Here is a 19,763-nt window from a genome sequence, read left to right as displayed (position 1 = left end):
GTGTATCAAACCCTACGTTGAGACCTCAAGATATGATTTTAGGGATATTTAGACGTGCTTTTCTAAACTAGATATCTGATTGTTATGATTTGAAGTGTGAATCAAGTAATTTTAATTCTGGTTATCTCAAAGCAAATAATCAATTTCATTACATTAATTGTAATGAAATTAATTATTAAGAAAAGGTAAAGTTATTTTTTGTCCAATATTTTTACCTTGTCTTTTATAATCAGTGTTTTCATTTTTATTCATTAATTCATTTTATTCGTTACTTTTCTAACACTGTGTTTTGTAAGAGTATTGTTAGACAAAGTTGTTGATGTCCAGAATCTCCATGATGTAGACGACTAGTCTTTTATCATGCAACGTGTCAGCAGATTACAACATTAATATCGAAGCCTACATAATGCATATACAAGTTGAAATTTTATTTAAAAGTCATTTTTCGTGAAAATTTTACTATAAAAGTTGGACAGTTGATGATTTATTGATTTCAATTTTCTGATACATGTAGAGCAATAGCACAATAACCCATTAATTAAAATTATTAATTCATAAAACCATCTAACTTATCATAATAATACTTTGCATTATTAATTTAAGTTGATTTATTAAAATAAAACATACACTTACACAAATATGAACCTTTATTTAGAATAAAGTTTCAATTTAAATTTATCTTTTTACTCATTGTTGGTGATTTTAATGTCATCAAGAGTTTTGGTGTGATTGTGATTTATATGAGATCAACTAGGTGATAAGGCAAGCATAGCATGAGTATGAAGGTGAATGATGCAGAATGGTGATACATGAGAGTGAAATGTTACCTCTATCACCTTAGATTGACCATAACAAGGCGGTGGTTAAGGAGACCGACCCCCTTGTAGGGTCCAAGAGGCAGCAAACCCTGGCGCCTGACGGTGGTCTCGTTGACCATTCAATGGGCGAGGGCGGCCGAGGTTCGATCCAGCCCCTCAGAACCTCTACGGGTTTTAGAAGGGAAGTGCTTGTGAAATTTGAGTTTTTGAATATTACAAGTGTATTTCTGAAGGCAAGAAGCATTCTTTACTTAGTTCAGAGCGCTTATGAAGACTAAGATGCCGTTTACCAAATGATTATCGGGTCACTTACCTTACCGAGTAAGCATAACAAGGATTGAGAATCATAACGATAAAAGGCAAGACAAGGATCGAAAGTCTCCGATAAGTGAAGGTGGTGATTTTTACATGGTAAGTATTTACCAGGTGATAGATGCTTACCAATAATCCATTTAGATGGCCAAGAATTTCACCCAATAACATAAGTGGGGGTGGTGACTTTTGTCTGTAAGCACCTACCAAGTAAGCGTTTGGTAAACAACGTTTTTTAGTTCATGTTTAGAAGCTCTAACTTCATGGTTCAAAAGCTCTAAATTCTATTCAGTCTCTCTCATGTTTGATCTTATCATCTAGTTGTTATCAAAAAGCCTAACCAACTAGCAACCGTCGATCTCTCATATAAATATGTAAGATATTGAATCTAGGTAATATATATATATATATATATATATATATATATNTACAACTTGTCTAGTTTTATCATATCAAATCCAATCCAGTTTTGTCATGTGAAGTCTTTTTTGTGTATCAAACCCTACGTTGAGACCTCAAGATACGATTTTAGAGATATTTAGATGTGCCTTTCCAAACTAGATATCTGATTGTTACAACTTGAAGTGTGAATCAATTAATTTTAATTATGATTATCTCAATGCAAATAATCAATTTCATATTAGTTGTAATGAAATTAATTATTTAGGAAAGATAAAGTAGTTTCTTGTCCAATATTTACCTTAATTTATATATTTTTTACCTTGTCTTTTATAATCAATGTCTTCATAATAAGTGCAGACGGTTAAAACAACCATCAAGGAAGGTTGCTTGACACACGTTTTGCAGTTTTTTTTTAAATCTTACTTAACATTTAATCAAACAAAATGTAGAATAAAAAAGTTTAAGGAAAAAATAACGTACGCTTTAATTTAAATTGATTCCCCAGCATATATAACTGATCCATTTTTCTCGAGACATACCGATCCACTAATATGTACCTTATGTTAGCATAAACCTATTTTAGAAACAAATGAATTATGAGAATGCATATGGGGCATTGGGTAAGTAGGATAATTCCAAGTTCCATTTTTTAATCTGAAGTTAAGAATAATTTTAACCGATGAATACCTCATACAGATTGTTACACTTGCTTTTAAGAGAAATGAACCACCCACACTCAGATCAAATCACTTACACACGTAAAACTTTATTTATAGCCACATTAAAGTATTGTCAGACAAAGTTGTTGACGTCCAAAATCCCCTTCATGTAGACGACTACTCTTACCGTGGTAAGCACTTACCAGGTGAATTGTTGTATACAATGTCGTTTTGATTGGGTAAAATTTTATTCTGTAAGTAAATAATAGTGTTAAGTTTTACCGGTAAACACTTGCCGGGTAAGTGTTTGGTAAACGACCCCTAAACCACGTGTAAAATTACATGTAAACTCACATGTAATTTATGTGACTTAACACGCGACCTAAGGTCTTGAGATAAGTACCTCTGCATTTTTTATATTGATCGTGTTCTGTAATCACATTACATGTAATTTAACTGTTTTTTTTATATTCTGATATTTAAACTCCCTCTTAAATAGTATTATTTAAAGATTAAAAATAATTATATTAAAATAAAARAAATCTTTAGAATTGACAATTTAAGCAAAACAAGTAACGGACACAACAAGGCAAGAATTGAACGTTACATTCACCTCCCTCGTATCAAATTCATCACAGATTCTGCAAGTCAAGCAATTGGACTACACCGACCCCATTTCCCCCATTATTATGCATCTGTAAAACCAATCTTTCAGTYGTTGTGGCCACCAATACAACGAAGCCGATTGCGACTTCTAGAGAGAGAAACCCACACAAGAACATATCCCTTTTCATCTATTTTCAATAACAAACGGTATATTTCTATTCTTTTCTTTCAGTTGTTCTCTTTGTCAAGTTGAAACTGTAGTTGATTTCATTTGTTTACTGTAGTTTTTGTTTTCGGAGAGTTGAAGTTTGTAAAAAATGGGGTTGATTTCTGGAATACTGATGGGGACTATATTTGGGATTGCGATTATGGCTGGTTGGCGTCAGATGATGAGGTACCGAAGCAGTAAACGAATCGCTAAGGTAATCGTTTGTTAAGCTTCTTAAATATCTACTTGTGATTCTGAGTATATGTTAATCAATTTGATTGATTGTCAGGGTATTTTTTTCTTATTGATTTTGTTGATGTTAGGGTTTAATATACTCTGCAATTGTAACTTAAATTTACCATCTGTAAGAGCTGCATGACTGGAATTAGATGATGTAGTGATCATAGATTGTGATCAAGAAATGGTTTATTTTTACTAGGATCTAATAAATGGGGATAATGTAAATCAATTAAAGAAAGATAAAACGTTGGAATTAGCGGCCAGGCTGATAATAGATGGTGATTTTTAGGGCTTCCAAGTTGCGATTTCTCTTGAATGGAACCTGATATGATTGTGTGCTTCTGCAAGTCTTGAGTGTAATCTCTTCTTTATAAATGAGAGGGGGACATTTGACTTTCCGGTTTTTAAGTATTTAGTTCTGCGGTAATTTGGGTTCTGTTACAAATTTAACACCGACATATTTCTAGTGTTTGTTAAGAAGTTTAACAGTTAAGGGTTTTATCTTGGAAACTTACTGGATTAAGTACTGTTGAAGATAAGTAGATGTTTGATAGCAACAGTCAAACTGCATTTCTGTTTGGGAGTGGAGATATAATATAGGTTGCAGTGAGAGTGGAGATATAATATAGGTTGCAGTGAGAGTGGGGTGTGTGGTAGCTGATACTGGAGCTTTGTTTCTCTGCAATTATTTATTTATATTAATTTGTAAATTAAATATACTCGTTTAGTATASTGGAAGTGGTGTTGTCCTATGGTTGTGTGCTCCATCTCTGGACAAACATCTGTAGCATGGGCAGACTTGATTGTGAAAACAAAGAGTTATCAGTCGGTGTACATATGGTTTGAACGGAAGGTCAAGAAGCTGCCTATGTCGTTGTAAGGAAATAGTGAAACCTATCATTGTTTGGTAATTCTTGGCGATCCATATGCTACTCGAGTATTATGTCAACATAACTATTTGGCAGTTGAGATGAGTGTGTTTACTGAACAATGCTACTACTTGTTATAGCATTAAATTGAAGTTGCATTCACGATAAAGTTTGAGGTAACCTCTGGTTTTGCAGCATTCAAATAYCTTTCTTTTGAGATGAAATGATATTGGCCATATTGAGATACTTTGTTTCTTCCTCAGGCAGTGGACATAAAGCTCCTTGGATGTCTCAACAGAGATGATCTGAAGAAAATCTGTGGTGACAACTTTCCTGAATGGATCTCTTTCCCTGTTTACGAACAGGTTAGCACTTTCAATATATACATAATTGCTTAGTTAGTCTTTTACATTCTTAGTACTAAGCCATTAACATAAGCTCCCAAGTCAACCTGCTTCTTCATCTTCATTCGCTTAGGTGCTTTTATCCATTATCTGAGTGGTGGTCTGCTGAAACTCAAGAATTAGTTTCATATCGCTCAAGCTTTTATGGAAGTCTTTCAAGATGTTTTTTAAGTTCTTKTCCTAAGCTGAACTAAGCAGCCTACCCCCCATTTTATTACTATGAACCTCTTGTAGTTTAAKGAACCTACTCTCAATCCAACTTACTGCCACATACGATGCCGATCTTGAGAATGTTCCAATAATATGACTTTGTACATGTTAAGTTCAGGCCTTCAATTTTAGTTTATAGTTYGCTTGCTCATGTCTCTTCCAAAGTATAACCCCATGAGGCTCTGGGAATTTTTTTTTTAATTTTATAAGAGGGGACTTGTAATCCCCAACAATTTCAAGGGCATGGCTAGCATTACTCAAGGAACTAAACAAAGCAGCCTATAAAGCCATGGGCTGTTACTAAATTGCTTGTCTTTATCAAATATCCAAAATTTATGTTCYCTCTCAGCATTTATATGCAGCGAGTGTACTATAAGGATTCACCAAAGAGCTTGTCTATGATATTTTATGTCAACATTGTATAATTCTTGTGTGTTCAATGTGTCTCATCTAAAGCTTTGTGTTTCAGGTGAAATGGCTGAATAAACAATTAAGCAAACTCTGGCCATATATTGCAGAAGTAAATTCTCTACCTTGAGTATTTATTATTTCCAACTATATATGTTATGGGATTTCTTTACTCCTTGCTCTTCTGTTTGTGTACTTCCTTCCTTGAATAATACCTAGTCAGGTGGCCCAGCTTGTACACTTCATGTTCTCATTAACTTCTCCATTCAGCCTGGTAAAGGAAAACAAAGTTATCTGGTAGGCAGTAGGCTAGAAATGAACCCAAAAAGTGGTGAACCACCTCCGTTTTCCAGACATGGGTGATATCCACACTCTCATCAATAGCCRATCAACTGGTCAAAAAAGATATAACTTAACTTTAATTCTAAGGTCTTAGATAGTGTCTTAATTATTAGAACTAGAAGGGTACTTTCACAATGCAGCGAGATATATCTCGATTTTAATGTTTCATTTTATTCCGTCCCTATAGATGCTTTAATATGGTTTTTATGTGGTTYTGAGAAAGGGATAATGTATTTATTTTTGAATAAAATATAAATTTGAAGATATCATAAAATTTYGAAAATAAATATATCAATATTAGTATCAAATTAACTATTTTTATTATAATTTAATTTAGTTTTTATAACGAAGTAATTTATTTTTGATTTAATAATATAATTTTTTATAAGGATAATATAATTAAGTATTTTGTTATAACTCAATGATTATCCTAATTATATTTTAGATCTTTTATATTTAAAATGAAATGTTTATCTTGTATTTGACTATATTTATCTCCAGTTACTTGCACGAATTCAAACATGAAGCTTTAATAAGTTGTACTTACGCACAGTTTATTTGTAATATTGAATTTTAAGTAATATGCATCAATAAACAGTACTTCATGCATAAAAATGGTTTTCTAATAGTTTTTGTCAAATGCGTTATAATATAGTATAGATAGAAGCTTTAGTATTCTTTTGATTTTCATATAAGACATAAAAGGTTTCAACTTTATAACTCTGTTAGAACTTAAATAGTTCTAGTACTAGGTCTTTAATGATTACAACAACCACTCTTTCTGCCTGATCTAGGTAAGGTAGGCAAAATGTACCCAAAAGAAAATATAAATTGATGAAACCTGATGAAAAACATGAAGAGGTGAACCTGAGGGTTCCTGGACACTGGTGATGCTCACACACTTCCATCAAAACCAATCAATGGCTCATTAATGCTTTATTCTGCTCCTTTTGTAAATTTGAATTAATWTGCTAACAGTTATGACCACTGTAAGGAAAAATTCATTAGTTGAAGTTTGCACTGAGCTGCTCCCCACCATCCTTCYCAAATCTTTTGGCCAACATCCTTGGCACATTACTAGCCTTTACAAGTACTCTGTTGAAGAAACACTAATTGGTGCTTCTATGACCAACACCTTTCTCGTTTTCCATCTTCCTCAAGATCTTTATCGRAACAGTTTCTTAGGGGTAATAATGTTTCAAATTTAGCATGAAAGTTGTGGTATCTTATTAATATATATTTTCTACATGAGTGCYCTCTCTCCTGTAGTATTCTGATTATCTATTTACAGTATTCTTTTGTGAGTGTCACTGGGATCATCACTATATCTCTGATTTGAAGTAGTTTGTGGACTAAGATGATATTCGACAATCGGGCTGAAGTACTTTGCGGATTAAAATGCTTTTGCTGTACAAAATAACAAAAAAACTGTTCTCTCAAGATTGAAGTGTCATTTGGAGTTGAAGAGAATTTTGTGTTGAGAGTTGTAGATGGTGTATCTCAAAGAAGCACATATTTTTCAAGTGTAAGTGGTGTAGCCGTGTAGAGGATGTAGAGATGGCATAACATGGTGGGAAAATAATCCACTTAATTCAACAATAGGGAAGTACACCAGGAACTTATTTTAGTTTTTAATGGTAGTAGCTTATCTACTAAACATACTGGAGGCTCCTTAAATTGTTAATTATGCAGTTCTTGGTCTTGCTTTTATATTTTCTCTTGTATTGGGTTCTTAGGTTGAATGCATTCCGAGTCAAGTCTAATTTTCTTAAATTTTACATTTGTAGGCAGCTAGTATAATAATTAAGGAATCTGTTGAGCCGCTATTGGAAGAGTATCGTCCAACAGGAATTTCATCGTTGAAGTTCAATAAACTGTCGCTTGGAACTGTGGCACCAAAGATTGAAGGTACCATCTACATGCAGTCCACATCTSTTACGAATTTCCTTACATACATTGGTGCTAAGAAGCACTAAAAAATTTCCCTCCATGCACATCGTTCCCTATTCCGTATACTTTATGCTTCAACTTATTTGCTGTTTCAAATGTGTTGATGGTTTTAACTTTTAAGTGTCACTACCTACCGTCAAAAGGGGTGAAAAACAATAATTTGAAAGAGAAGATGAATCGTTGYGGTATTTTGGAATTCACTTCATCTACATATTTAAAAGTCGCAACAAGTTGGTGAAGTAGAAACTAGTCATTGCAGTTACAGYTCCAAACTAGTTGGGGTTGCTAGACACTGAAGTGGAAGACATTAGAAAATAAAAATAGGATTTGGAACATAACAACCATCCTTTGACACTCTTTATCTATATCCAATTCCTTTGCTATCTTTCCTTGACTACTCCCCGTGTTAATCTTGGCTGTCATCTCCTTATATTGCCACCATCATCTTGATGTAAGTCTCCAATTCCTACTGTTACATCCACAATCCGTGWAGATAACCAAAACATCTTAAATTGATGTAGCATGGGGTTCTCTTTAGTCGAGTATATCCTCATTTCTCATGCTTTTTCATGCATGTGTGCCCTAAAATCCTACTCAACATTCACATTTACTTAATTCCTCTGGTATACATGTCTTGAGGCGGTGCCACATTCTGGCCCATTAGTCATAGTAGGCCTCACTGTTTCTTATTGAAGCCATCCTTATACTTCAGTGAGATGTTAATGTTATACAGGAGTAATAGTGTTTACTACCACTTCATCCATTGTACCCTTTCCCTGTGACTAGCATCTTCAACACTCCTCAGCAATATAGCCTAGGTACGTAAAGAGAATATACATCTTGTTAAGTCATGTKTGCCACACACCACTATCTGTACCATTAAAGTCACAGTTCACATACATTGTTTTGGTCTTGCTTGATCGAAACTGCCAATTCAAATTGTTTCAACAACTTTGGTTTTTTATCTATACCTGACCTAGTCATATCAATTAGCAAAAGACATCGAGAAAATCTTGTTTTCTGTAACTTATGTAAGGTCTTAGTGCTAACAGATCGAGACAATCATTTTCAAGTAGGGAAATCACCCCTGTCCACATACCCTCACAGCAGTCAGTGCTTCATTATATACATTTCAGTCACATTAACGTACTCCGTGAGATTTCTTCTCGAGGGCATACCACATAGGGCTCCTTGACACCTATTGTATGCCTTCTCCAGAACAATGGATACCATATGCACATCCTTAGGTTCGTCTCTGTATCTTCCCACAAATTGTCCGGTCATATAGCCTTGGTTGTCAATTWTCCAGACACAAAATCAAATTAAAATTCGGAGATGCTTACCATTTCATCTAGGATCCATAAGCTGATGTATGATTAGTGGAGAGATCTGGATGTCTGTTTTATTCTTGAAAATCAGAAGCGATGTATTATTCCTTCACTTGTAAGGTATATCTTTGTTCTAAATATGCTGCTAATAACTATTTAAGTCATATATGATAAGGCATCCTCTAAAATAACTATTATTAGGTTTACAAATATTGCATACTTTCATAGKTTTAGGATTCTTCTTCACCTCATACTCTTATCTTATATACTAGCACTCTATATTTGTGTCTTCAAGTTCACCAATATTCACTCATTATATCCACAAAGAACTTAAGACAACTTGTAGGTACCCCATCTTCACTTGCTCCAGTTATTTGGTATAAATTGCTTCCAGTTGAGCTTCTTCTTTTCAGTAGTTTTATTCATCTCTATGCTCTCGACACAGGGAATTTCCTTTTTGCCTTAATGCTCTTATGTAGTATGTACTACTTTATCGTGCACCAGGTGTCCTTAGACTGATATTTACTGTCTTCAGTTTYAAGGCACAACTTTGTCAATTTTGGCTATAAGACCCTTTTGTCATTTTATATTTAAAACTTAACAAGATTATCCTCTTTTGAGGTTCCATTGCCAAGTATTGTCCTTGATGGCTTGCTCTAACCTAACACTCAGCCTATAATGGATGGTGAACATTATGTGCAAAAACACACTGAAGGAAATGGAATAATGATGTTGTACGTTAGCATGCCTACAAGGTAAATAATGTTTATTTGATAAGGACTCAAAGCTCTTTTGGTGAGAGYTGGCTTGGGAATTTTGGGTGTTGTCTCTAATGTGCCCATGGGTTTGATAGGAAATTTAAATGTGGTTGCTTTCATAAGAAGTCTTCTTGTAGAAATGATAGCCTGGGCCTTGGCCTTGGCCTTGTTCTCTCCAAAACTTCAGTAACTAGTTGGTGCAAACTTTTTCAGGACGATCGCATACTTTCTGGAACTATGGTAACCATTAGGTACTTATTTTATGTCTRTGTCAAGGTTATAGAGTTGTCTTATCTTCTCCTGGGGTACAAGGCGCCACTGAGCGGCAAAGTGTTGTCGTGCGTGCCATTGCCTTGTGAATTATTGCACTCAAAGTTACATGGAGACTTGGAGACAAAGGGGAGAGATAGATAGCCCAAAGAGAGATGGACTAGAGACCAGAAGCAACAGACAGGCTGTGGGGTTGCTATACTTACTTGTTTGAGTTCTCTCTTTGTTGTCGGCCTTTGCGAGTTTGCAATGTTTTAACACGGCGAAGATGCTTCACATTATTGTCCATACTGAATGCATCCTTAAACTTTTCAGAAATAGTTAAACTCCCRTACTGGTTCCATTCTAGTCTTTTATTAAAGACTAAAAAGTGTTACAGCCATRATCAACTATAAAACAATAAAAAGACCCTCAAGTCTTTACTTAGGCTATAACTCATAGGTTTTTTCTAGGTTTAATACCAATATTTGAAGTCTAGAAATATGAGTTTTTCTAACKAGGGAAATGTCTTTTCCTAAAGAAGTAATCAATATAACCATGTGCATAATGCATCTCAAAGGAACAATAGCACATATTAGRGACGAGCCATTACCTAGCATGAATGGTCCTGATGTATATATAGCATGCAAGAAAAAAACATCAAGTGTAAAGTGATGGATCGCTTAGTTGATAAACAAGTTTACAATCTGAGAGGAGAGGTAGGCAGGGGTATATTTTTCCTCAAACTGATTACTTTGACCTTTACAAAAATATATTTTCAGATGCTCCTAAGTGGCGAACCTTCRGAGAAAACACTAATTCTGAACTGGATATGGACATGTTCTTGATTGCTGTCTTGCTGCATTATGGTTTTAATGTAGAAAGTACCATTAACTAACAAAGTTTGCTGTTAAAACTAAATCTTGGAAGGAATGAAGCAGGAAAAAGGAGAAGAAAGTAGCGTAGGAAAAGATGGCMTCAGGTTAAATTTTTCATCATGATTTGACCTGCAAGAAAAGATTTAAAAAAAGTCAACACAATTAAACATGTTATTATTAGATTAGTTCCTTATGTGAAAAAGACTCGTCATAATATTTTTCTTCAAGTGCTCTGGCTTAACAGGAAAACTGAACCTGATAGCRGATTAATCTAGACATTTACATATGTAAATTTGCGTCACAGGTTGACGTGCACAGATTTGAAAGTGCTTCAAGGAAACTCCACATGTATGATTCTATATTTTATGAAACATGTGCCTAAATTGTGAAGCACCATCTAGTGCATTGCTGCTGTGTCTGTATGTACTTTATGCTGCTTATGCAAGTAAAAAGATATAATGACTTGTACAAAATTTACTTTTCAAGTTCATATAATTATGTAAATGTTCAGGTATCCGCATTCAGAGCCTYAAGAAAGGTCAAATAACAATGGACATAGATTTGCGTTGGGGTGGGGATCCAAGTATCATTTTAGGAGTTGAAGCTGCAGTTGTTTCTTTACCAATTCAGGTGGGTATGTTTATGATTCAATTAATTATCTTCTGTCATAGTGTTTGTGAATGCTAATAGAAGATTATTTTTTGTGTGTTTGTTCTTGATTGCTACAGCTGAAGGATCTTCAAGTTTTTACAGTCATTCGTGTTATTTTCCAGCTCTCCGAGGAAATTCCTTGCATCTCTGCTGTTGTTGTTGCTTTACTTTCTGAGGTACAATGTATGATTCCATCAGTTTGCTTAACTTACATAGGAACATCCATGGTTTTAAAAGGCGGACCGGGCGTACGCCTCGAGGTGATGCTGCCCAAAATCGCACCTGAGGCGGCGCGTCTCAAGCCCCGGAGGGGACGTATGCCTTGGTGGTCTGAGGCAGGGGAGAGGTGTACGCTTCTCTACAGAGGTTAAATTATTTAAAAAATGACTGAAACCTTCTTGAGTTCTTCTTTGAAAACCTTTGTGAGCTATTCTCTGGATCTCCTAAGCCCTACCTGCTACTTGTCTGTTGACCTTTGTGAGTTCCAGTTTTCTTCTTGCGTTTTCTTTGTCGGTTCTTCTCCGGTTCACCAGAGTATCACACACACACATATATATATATATATATATATATACACACACACTTCTTTGTTATTTAGTCTCTAAAGGCCCCTTCAATCTTCCACGTGTCATTGTCACAGTCCCACTTCCACTCCCACTTTGTTGACATATAAGTAATTTCACATTGTCTTGTCATGTGCATATCTGAAACCCTTGTGTATCCATCTTCGCCCTTCTTCTTTTCTTATTGCTAGTGTGTGTCGTTGTAGCAATCGATAGGGTTACTCCTTTGTGAGAAGCACATGAGTTCAAGTCATGGAAACACCTTTGCAAAAAGCAAGGGAAATACAATGTACTAGCACTACTTTTTCCAACACACACAAACACGGGGGAGGATTGGGCACCTGGGAAGGGACACTTATTTCTATGGTTTCTAACATGTTAGCCTTGATGTCCCTGGGGCATCACCATCTCCTGTAACATGAGAAAATCGAATCCTGTTGGTGATTGAACACTTCCAAATGCTAATTCTTTTGAAACAGTAGTTCAAAAACGTGAAGTCGTGAATCTCTATTACGCTATTGATAGAACATGGAACAGGATGTTTGGATGGGTGAATTTGATGTATCGGAAGAAAGTAGCACCATAACTTTTTATAATGTTCTGTTGATGTTCTTCTGTTGTATGCTGTGAAACTTAACACACAATTCTTCTGTTCTAACAAATCCTATAACTTATCAGCCAGAGCCAAAAATTGATTATACATTGAAGGCCGTTGGTGGAAGTTTAACAGCCATTCCTGGACTTTCAGATATGATTGATGTAAGTTCATTTATGATGTGATTAGTGTTGGTCATTAGCTAATTTCGTCTAAGCCATCGTCATGCATGCTAACCTACTTGTTGATGTGTAGGATACTGTAAATACGATAGTTAAAGATATGCTTCAATGGCCCCACAGGATTGTTGTTCCCATTGGTGGTGCAGGTGTGGATACAAGGTAACAACAGTTCTCAATTTAACGAATAAAAACATTCTCCCTTGCTCTTTTATCATGCATGATTGTTATCTAATCCYATGTTCTCTTCATCAAAAAGGGCTGGACTTAGACTTAATAGTTTATTTCTGTATCACTTCGCATTGCATCACTCAAAATATTTGAGGAAGAGGCTAATTATCATTTCCTGTTTCCATTTTATGCAGTGACCTGGAACTTAAGCCACAAGGACAGCTCACATTAACGATTGTGAAGGCAAATAATTTGAAAAAYATGGAAATGATAGGAAAGTCTGATCCTTATGTGACTGCATTTATTCGGCCACTTGAAAAGTTTAAAACAAAGGTCGTCGATAACAACCTGAATCCTGTTTGGAATCATGTACTTCAGTTAATTGCGGAAGACAAGGAGACCCAGTTTGCTGTATTTGAGGTTAAGCTTTTCTTCTGTCTGCTTTCATATAGAGCCTGGTTTTACGATTACAGAATCGTTCTGGTTTCTTTGGTTCTTAAATAATTTGTCCTAATGGCTATCAATAATCTTTGCTATACGGAATACCTCTTCTCTGAAGTGTTGGAGTTACTTTGCTACTACCAAATTGTTACTCGGCAGTGTTGTAGGGATGAAATGGGTGGGTTTTACAGGCCCTTGTATTGGGCTGCAGTTTATTCGAGGTGATATAATAAATGTGGTCCTAATATCTGGAATTTAGAACATTATTTTGCTGTTGATTGGTAGAGCAGGAACGAACTAAACTATGTGATTTGCAGTCGTRAGGATTTGGTGCCAGTTTTCCTTGGGGACATCATATGTGCTCATAGCATCAGCTACTTAGGCTAAATTGTGGTCAAAGACTAGAAAACCAAATCTCTTAGTCATATGGGAAGAACTTTGCCATGCTAGATGGCCATTAGTCTAACTGTCAACTGCCTAATGCTGTGCTAGCTGGCTAKCCCCACACTCAATGGGATGCATCGCAATTTAGGCTGCATAGTAAAGGCCCAACTGGATTGTCGCTTGTCCATGTGCATTCCTAACACTTGTCCAACTCGTGGGTGGGTCTTTGCTYTGCCCAAACCCACAACTGTTTTGGAGTGAAGGTACTTATTTGAAACACCTACCAGGTTTATGATCAAATGGTAGTTAGTCATTTGCCTAGCCGGCGATGACACATCCATCAGATGTAAACCATGTCACAATCAGTGGAGATTATTAACAGAGTAAGAAACCACTCCTACAATGGYGCCCTTGTGGGAGGGGTCTTACCAATACACATCGGTTTCTCAATGTACCAAATATGTCGCATCTTCTATCCCAACTTGAATTAGTTGATCCAAAATGTTGTGAACAGCTTGTCAAACTATTCGAGCTACTGCCAGAGCCTCTTTTGCTTGCTTTCCACCTGCATCAAGTGAATCTTGTGGGAATGACCAAATAAACTGATATATAGTTAGGTGAACTTTCAAGCAATACGGAAGCTTGAATTAGCAAGCAGAAACCCCTAAAATGGTACATCAGGATTTAGGATTAACTTGATGTACCTTCTTGCTATCGAATATTGACCTACCAAAGTTGTGGAATTAACTTTAACATAACTGGGTTTGACATTTATTCTCRTACTTCTTCTGTCTTTTTGCCTTGTTCGAATTACTTTAGCCATCTCAAACTATTCTGTTTTGAACCTTGCAACCAACAAGCTGTATGGCATGCATTAGCCCTGTAGTGTCATGGATGCTTYTCCCAAAAATTGGATTTAACCTTAGATTTGGCAATCATCGGCAGCAGGGAACTTCATTTCTGAACCCGTCTAACTAAACACCAATCCTCTGGCTACACCAAGTATTCGGGATAAGCATGTGGTTTTGGAATGAAGACTGAAAATTTAGAGAAAAGATCTATTTAGAGAAAAAATCTACCACTATAAAGATCGAACTTATTCCATCCACGTTTACTGAACATGATATAGAATGCATCATTACTAGTTACCAATGCCTCTCAAAGAACAGATCGAGGCTATGACACCAATCTCTTTTTCCTTTTCTTCCCTAGTTCATGAACTTGACACACAATCAAGATTTAACRCAGGCTTCAGTATCACCTTTTAGTTTAGTTATATGAGCAAGACAACAGAGATAATAGTATCCCCCGAGGAACATGACATTTGCCTTGTTGAAATACGAGCCTTGTATGTTCAAATGACCTTCTAAAGTCTTTATACCATAATGTCATCTGGTATGCTACAAATAAATCTATAGTCATAAAATTCTTCACTCATAAGTTTAGAATATATATGGTTAGTGTGTTTGACGGACCAAATGACATAACAAGAAACTTTATGATCCTAACCTTGTAGGATATCCCATTTTGAGCTACAATTTCTAACTTACTACTACTCGGACAGCTGATCCACTATGATATCGTTTCTTGATCGGAACTTTGTTTATATCCTTGTAGCCAGAACATTTCTGCAAATAGCCATCTTGTTTGTTTTGAGACAACAAAAGAGCCGTGATGAGGAGCCCTACACAGCTGCAAAAATTTGACTTGACCAGTTCATTCAACTGTATCTGTCAATGTACACTCAGGGTGATATCTGATGGAGACTAAGATCAGGGGGCTTATTGACAGAACCCAGTCGGACCACGAACAACTAACAAAACCATGTAAATTACCTGGCTGCTAACAGTGGAACAATTCTACAGCATTCAGAATTTGATACTGTTTTTATAGCAACCTTGTTTATAGCTTGTCCCCAGAACTTACAAATAGGATGCCTATTTGTTTTAAGACGACACAGGAGCGYGATAAGGAGCCTTACGGCTGCAAAATTTTCGACTCCAGTTCATTCAACTGTATCTGTCAATGAGGGTGATATACAATAGGGACTAAGAGCAGGGACTTGACAATGAATTCCACTCGGACCACAGACAAGCAACCAACTTTATGTTCCCTCATCGTCTAAATTTATATATACAAATCAGAAAATCTGGTTTTTCCCATGTAAACAGTCTGAACACCTAAGGGGTCACCTTTGGAACGTACATTCATTTTCCCAAGATGATATCAAAGTCATACCAGGGAACAGCCATCAAATTACACTTCCTTATCCATCCTTCATATCTATTTTTGCAATACAGTTCGGTTGCTGATTAAAATTCACAGCTTTAATCTCGGAAGAGTTCTGGCGAAAATCTATCTTAAATTTGATCCTTCTCAAATATAATGGTAAGGCATAGTAAGATCCATCGGGACAACACCAAAAAATATCATGTAGATTACGAGTGTAGCAAAAATGTGAATGCTCAGGTGATTAGATTCACAGCTTTAGTCTCGRAAGGTTGGGTGACACCAACTGGCAGAAACCGAGTCAACTCTAGTTGATATGGTTTGGTGATATCCAATGTAGAAATTTAGATGCATGGGTTGTAAGATGAGGTTTGTAACATGTTACATTAACATAAGGAGGAACCTTTGGATGCATTGATTAGTAAGAAAAGATTTGAATCCAGAAGAAGGTGCAAGGGTTATGCTGAGGAAACCAATCAAGTGAGATTTTAGTGAATGCAACACAGAAAAGGAGTTGCTTTTGAGAATGTGTGGAAGGATGTTCTTCATGTTCATGACCTCTAGAAGGTCACCTCATAATCTTTTATCACTTTCGTCCCTACCGTAACTAGTTTGAGATAAAAGGCTTATCGTTCATGGTAAGCAAGTGCGGTATAGTAGGGGTTTTTCTTGGCTAAATAGTGGTTGAGGAACCCTTCAATTACCAGATTTTAGTAGAATCTATCTTTGAAGGCTGTACAAAGGTCGACTGAGCTCTTCACTTAATGTGAAGTCTCAAGTTTGCTTTTCCCTATGCCCCTGRTTATCAAGCAACTAACTGTTTACAGAGCACATTGGAGATTGGAGACATAGACGAAGATCTACCTAGAGGCGATTTTATAATACTAATTTTTAGGAGATGTATTGATGTGTCATCTACTTGTCAAATCTTTGAGGGTATATTATAGACCATTTTATGTGTACRTACTATAGAGTATTGTGACACATGTGTCTTAGCTCTGAGAACTCRATAATTATTTCGATAAATGGGGTCACATAGCTGAACTTCCTCAAAAAGGTGGAAGACCTTGAAAATTGACGTGCTTCATTGGGTGTATTGATCTAAATGAGATTCTRTTGATAATAATAAGCTTTCATGAAGTTTATGTGCTGAAACAGCATAATCTTGTCTGTTAAGTTTTGATTTTTTTAAATCCTTGTTGATGGTATTTTAATCCAGAGAATTGGTGCTGTCTTTTAATTGTGCAGCGATTCCCACATTTGTGACCTTCGTGTTGTCATGGTTCTAAAACAACAATCATTTAGTTCAATAATATTGATGTTATGTGTTGTAATCCAAACAGGTTTTGGATCAAGATATTGGGCAAGACAAGCGATTGGGCATAGCAAAATTATCTCTGATTGACCTTGAACCAGAAATCGAGAAAGAGATCGAATTGAAACTGCTACCTTCTCTTGATATGCTCAAGATAAAAGATAAGAAGGATAGAGGAACTCTTACAGTCAAGGTACGTAGTCAGTACTACTTCTATAGCATTGATTATTATAGCTTCACTTCTTGAGTTATGAGGTATATCTAACAATTTTCTGTTTACAATGCCCCAGAAAATAGATGCTACATTTTCTTATTTGCCCGAGTTTTTATCCAAATCACTTGTTTGAACAAAATATTGATAGCACCCTTTTTTGGTCATTAAGATTCTTTGTAGTATGTATCATCAATTGGTATTTTAAATATTATGCTCAAGAGTCAAATCATCACATGAAACTATGCCTACAACTAAACGTTACATATGTTTCAGGATCTAGCGAGTATATTCATATCATCCTATCCCACATCTTATGCATGTTGCTTCAGGAGCTTGATTAATCACTTAATTAGTGTTGCATTGTTTGGGATTGACTCGTATCCTTGATCTCTTTCTTCATTCTTAAAGTGAATAGCATGCTTTTGGATTTAAAGAAGGAAATCCTTTTGGTGTTTTATTTATTTCTYGTCTTGTAGGGACCTAAAAGCATTTCTTAGTTAATCACACTATTGATATGCCCTTGGAATATTGTCGACCAAAATTAGTGCCATTTATTTTTCTGTAAGGTTGATAGTGAGCAAATCGATAATTTACTAATTTAAAATGGGAAAGTTTGATGTGAAAATCTTGAAACATATAGGTCAAGTACCAYCAGTTTACCAAGGAAGAGCAAGAAGCTGCTATAGAACAAGAGAAGAAGATACTAGAAGAGAAAAAGAGACTGAAAGCAGCAGGTCTTATAGGAAGCACCATGGATGCCATTGATGGAGCAGCCGGATTGGTCGGGTCTGGGGTTGGACTAGTGGGTACTGGTATCGGCACAGGAGTCGGGCTCGTGGGAAGTGGAGTCGGTGCCGGGGTCGGGCTCGTGGGAAGTGGAGTCGGTGCTGGGGTTGGGTTTGTGGGAAGTGGGCTGGGAGCCGTTGGTAGTGGTCTCAGCAAGGCTGGAAAGTTCATGGGGCGGACCATCACTGGAACCAGTGGAAAACGGAGTGGTGCATCGACTCCAGTGAACTCGGTCGAAGAAAACGGAGGTGCAAAACCACGCTAACCAGGGTGGGTTATATTTGTTGTTTACTTAAATGTGAATTAATCACACACACTTCTCTTGTGAATCAAATTGTGTCTTCTTATTTGTTTATGTTGGTTTTGGTTGTTTAGGATTCACAAGTAGATGGACTGTAAATCATTGATGCCTCGGTGTACTCTTTTGTTAATGTGGATACTCAGATAATGCTTTCAAATTTGTTAATATGGATACTGAGATAATGTGCCTTCTCATTTGGCTGGCTATTGGCRCGTGCGTGATTTTATTCATATATCGTTAATAATTTAAGAAAATAAGAAAAAAATCGTTAATGCACAAAATCATGTGATTTTACATTAACGTCAAAAAAATGAAAAGCAAATGACTTTTGAACCTCTATGATTTTGTACGTGAATATATATATATATATATATATATATATATATATATAAGGTTCAAACGAGAACACTTGTTTTACGAAAACACGGGAATACTTCTGAGCCTCCAAATTAATTAACACATATAAAAAATAGAATAAAGGAAAATAAAAATTAATTAACACATAATAAAAAAATTGAATAAATGAAAATAAGTTAGTATTTATCCATAAACTTTTGTTATCCTAGATTNGAAATACATGAAACAGTTTCATTAAGTATTATATGAAACAATTTCACAACCATATATGAAACAACTTCATCAAAAAAAAGTATTATATGAAACAATTTCACAACCATATATGAAACAACTTCATCAAAAAAAAGTATTATATGAAACAATTTCACAAGATTAAACAATTTCATGAAAAAAATTCATAAGATTAAACAATGAAATCGACAGATGAAGGTTGTTTGCACGGTTTACACAAATGAGGGCGGTTTTCATACGATCACTCCTCTATATATATATATAAGGTTCAAACGAGAACACTTGTTTTACGAAAACACGGGAATACTTTTGAGCCTCCAAATTAATTAACACATATAAAAAATAGAATAAAGGAAAATAAAAATTAATTAACACATAATAAAAAAATAGAATAAATGAAAATAAGTTAGTATTTATCCATAAACTTTTGTTATCCTAGATTTATCTCTATCCCTTTAATTTTGTTATTATTGTTGGAGACTTTCTATGTCGTTGTGTCCGTTGTTGATAATAATGATGTGATAATATTGCAATAATGATTTAATTTTGCCGTGATRATACTGTGATAATGATTTGATAAGTTGAAGATTGTTTATGATGTGATAMTTATCTAATAATTATGTRATTTTTGTTATGATAGCGATRTGATAATAGAAACCAACAATGATCATGTCTACATTAATCGACCTCTTTGTTCGTTATGTG

The 19,763-nt window shown here is 35.5% G+C and overlaps 1 protein-coding gene across 1 annotated transcript; it reads left to right on the top strand.

Annotated features, from left to right (window-relative positions):
• Positions 1-2,822: 2,822 nt before the first annotated feature.
• Positions 2,823-18,676, top strand: LOC112503002 (synaptotagmin-5). The gene is made up of 12 exons (XM_025107054.1): positions 2,823-3,004; positions 3,082-3,219; positions 4,378-4,479; positions 5,198-5,248; positions 7,266-7,386; positions 11,153-11,271; positions 11,370-11,468; positions 12,534-12,614; positions 12,706-12,791; positions 12,995-13,220; positions 17,198-17,362; positions 18,024-18,676. Exons 2-12 carry the CDS (start codon positions 3,115-3,117, stop codon positions 18,432-18,434), a joined length of 1,566 nt encoding a protein of 521 aa, XP_024962822.1. The 5' UTR covers positions 2,823-3,004; positions 3,082-3,114; the 3' UTR covers positions 18,435-18,676.
• Positions 18,677-19,763: the final 1,087 nt, after the last annotated feature.

The sequence above is a fragment of the Cynara cardunculus genome, unplaced genomic scaffold (assembly GCF_001531365.2).
Source record: "Cynara cardunculus var. scolymus isolate 2C unplaced genomic scaffold, CcrdV1 Un_Scaffold_2357, whole genome shotgun sequence".
NCBI classification, from domain to species: domain Eukaryota; kingdom Viridiplantae; phylum Streptophyta; class Magnoliopsida; order Asterales; family Asteraceae; genus Cynara; species Cynara cardunculus.
This window is presented reverse-complemented; position numbering and strand designations above follow the sequence as displayed.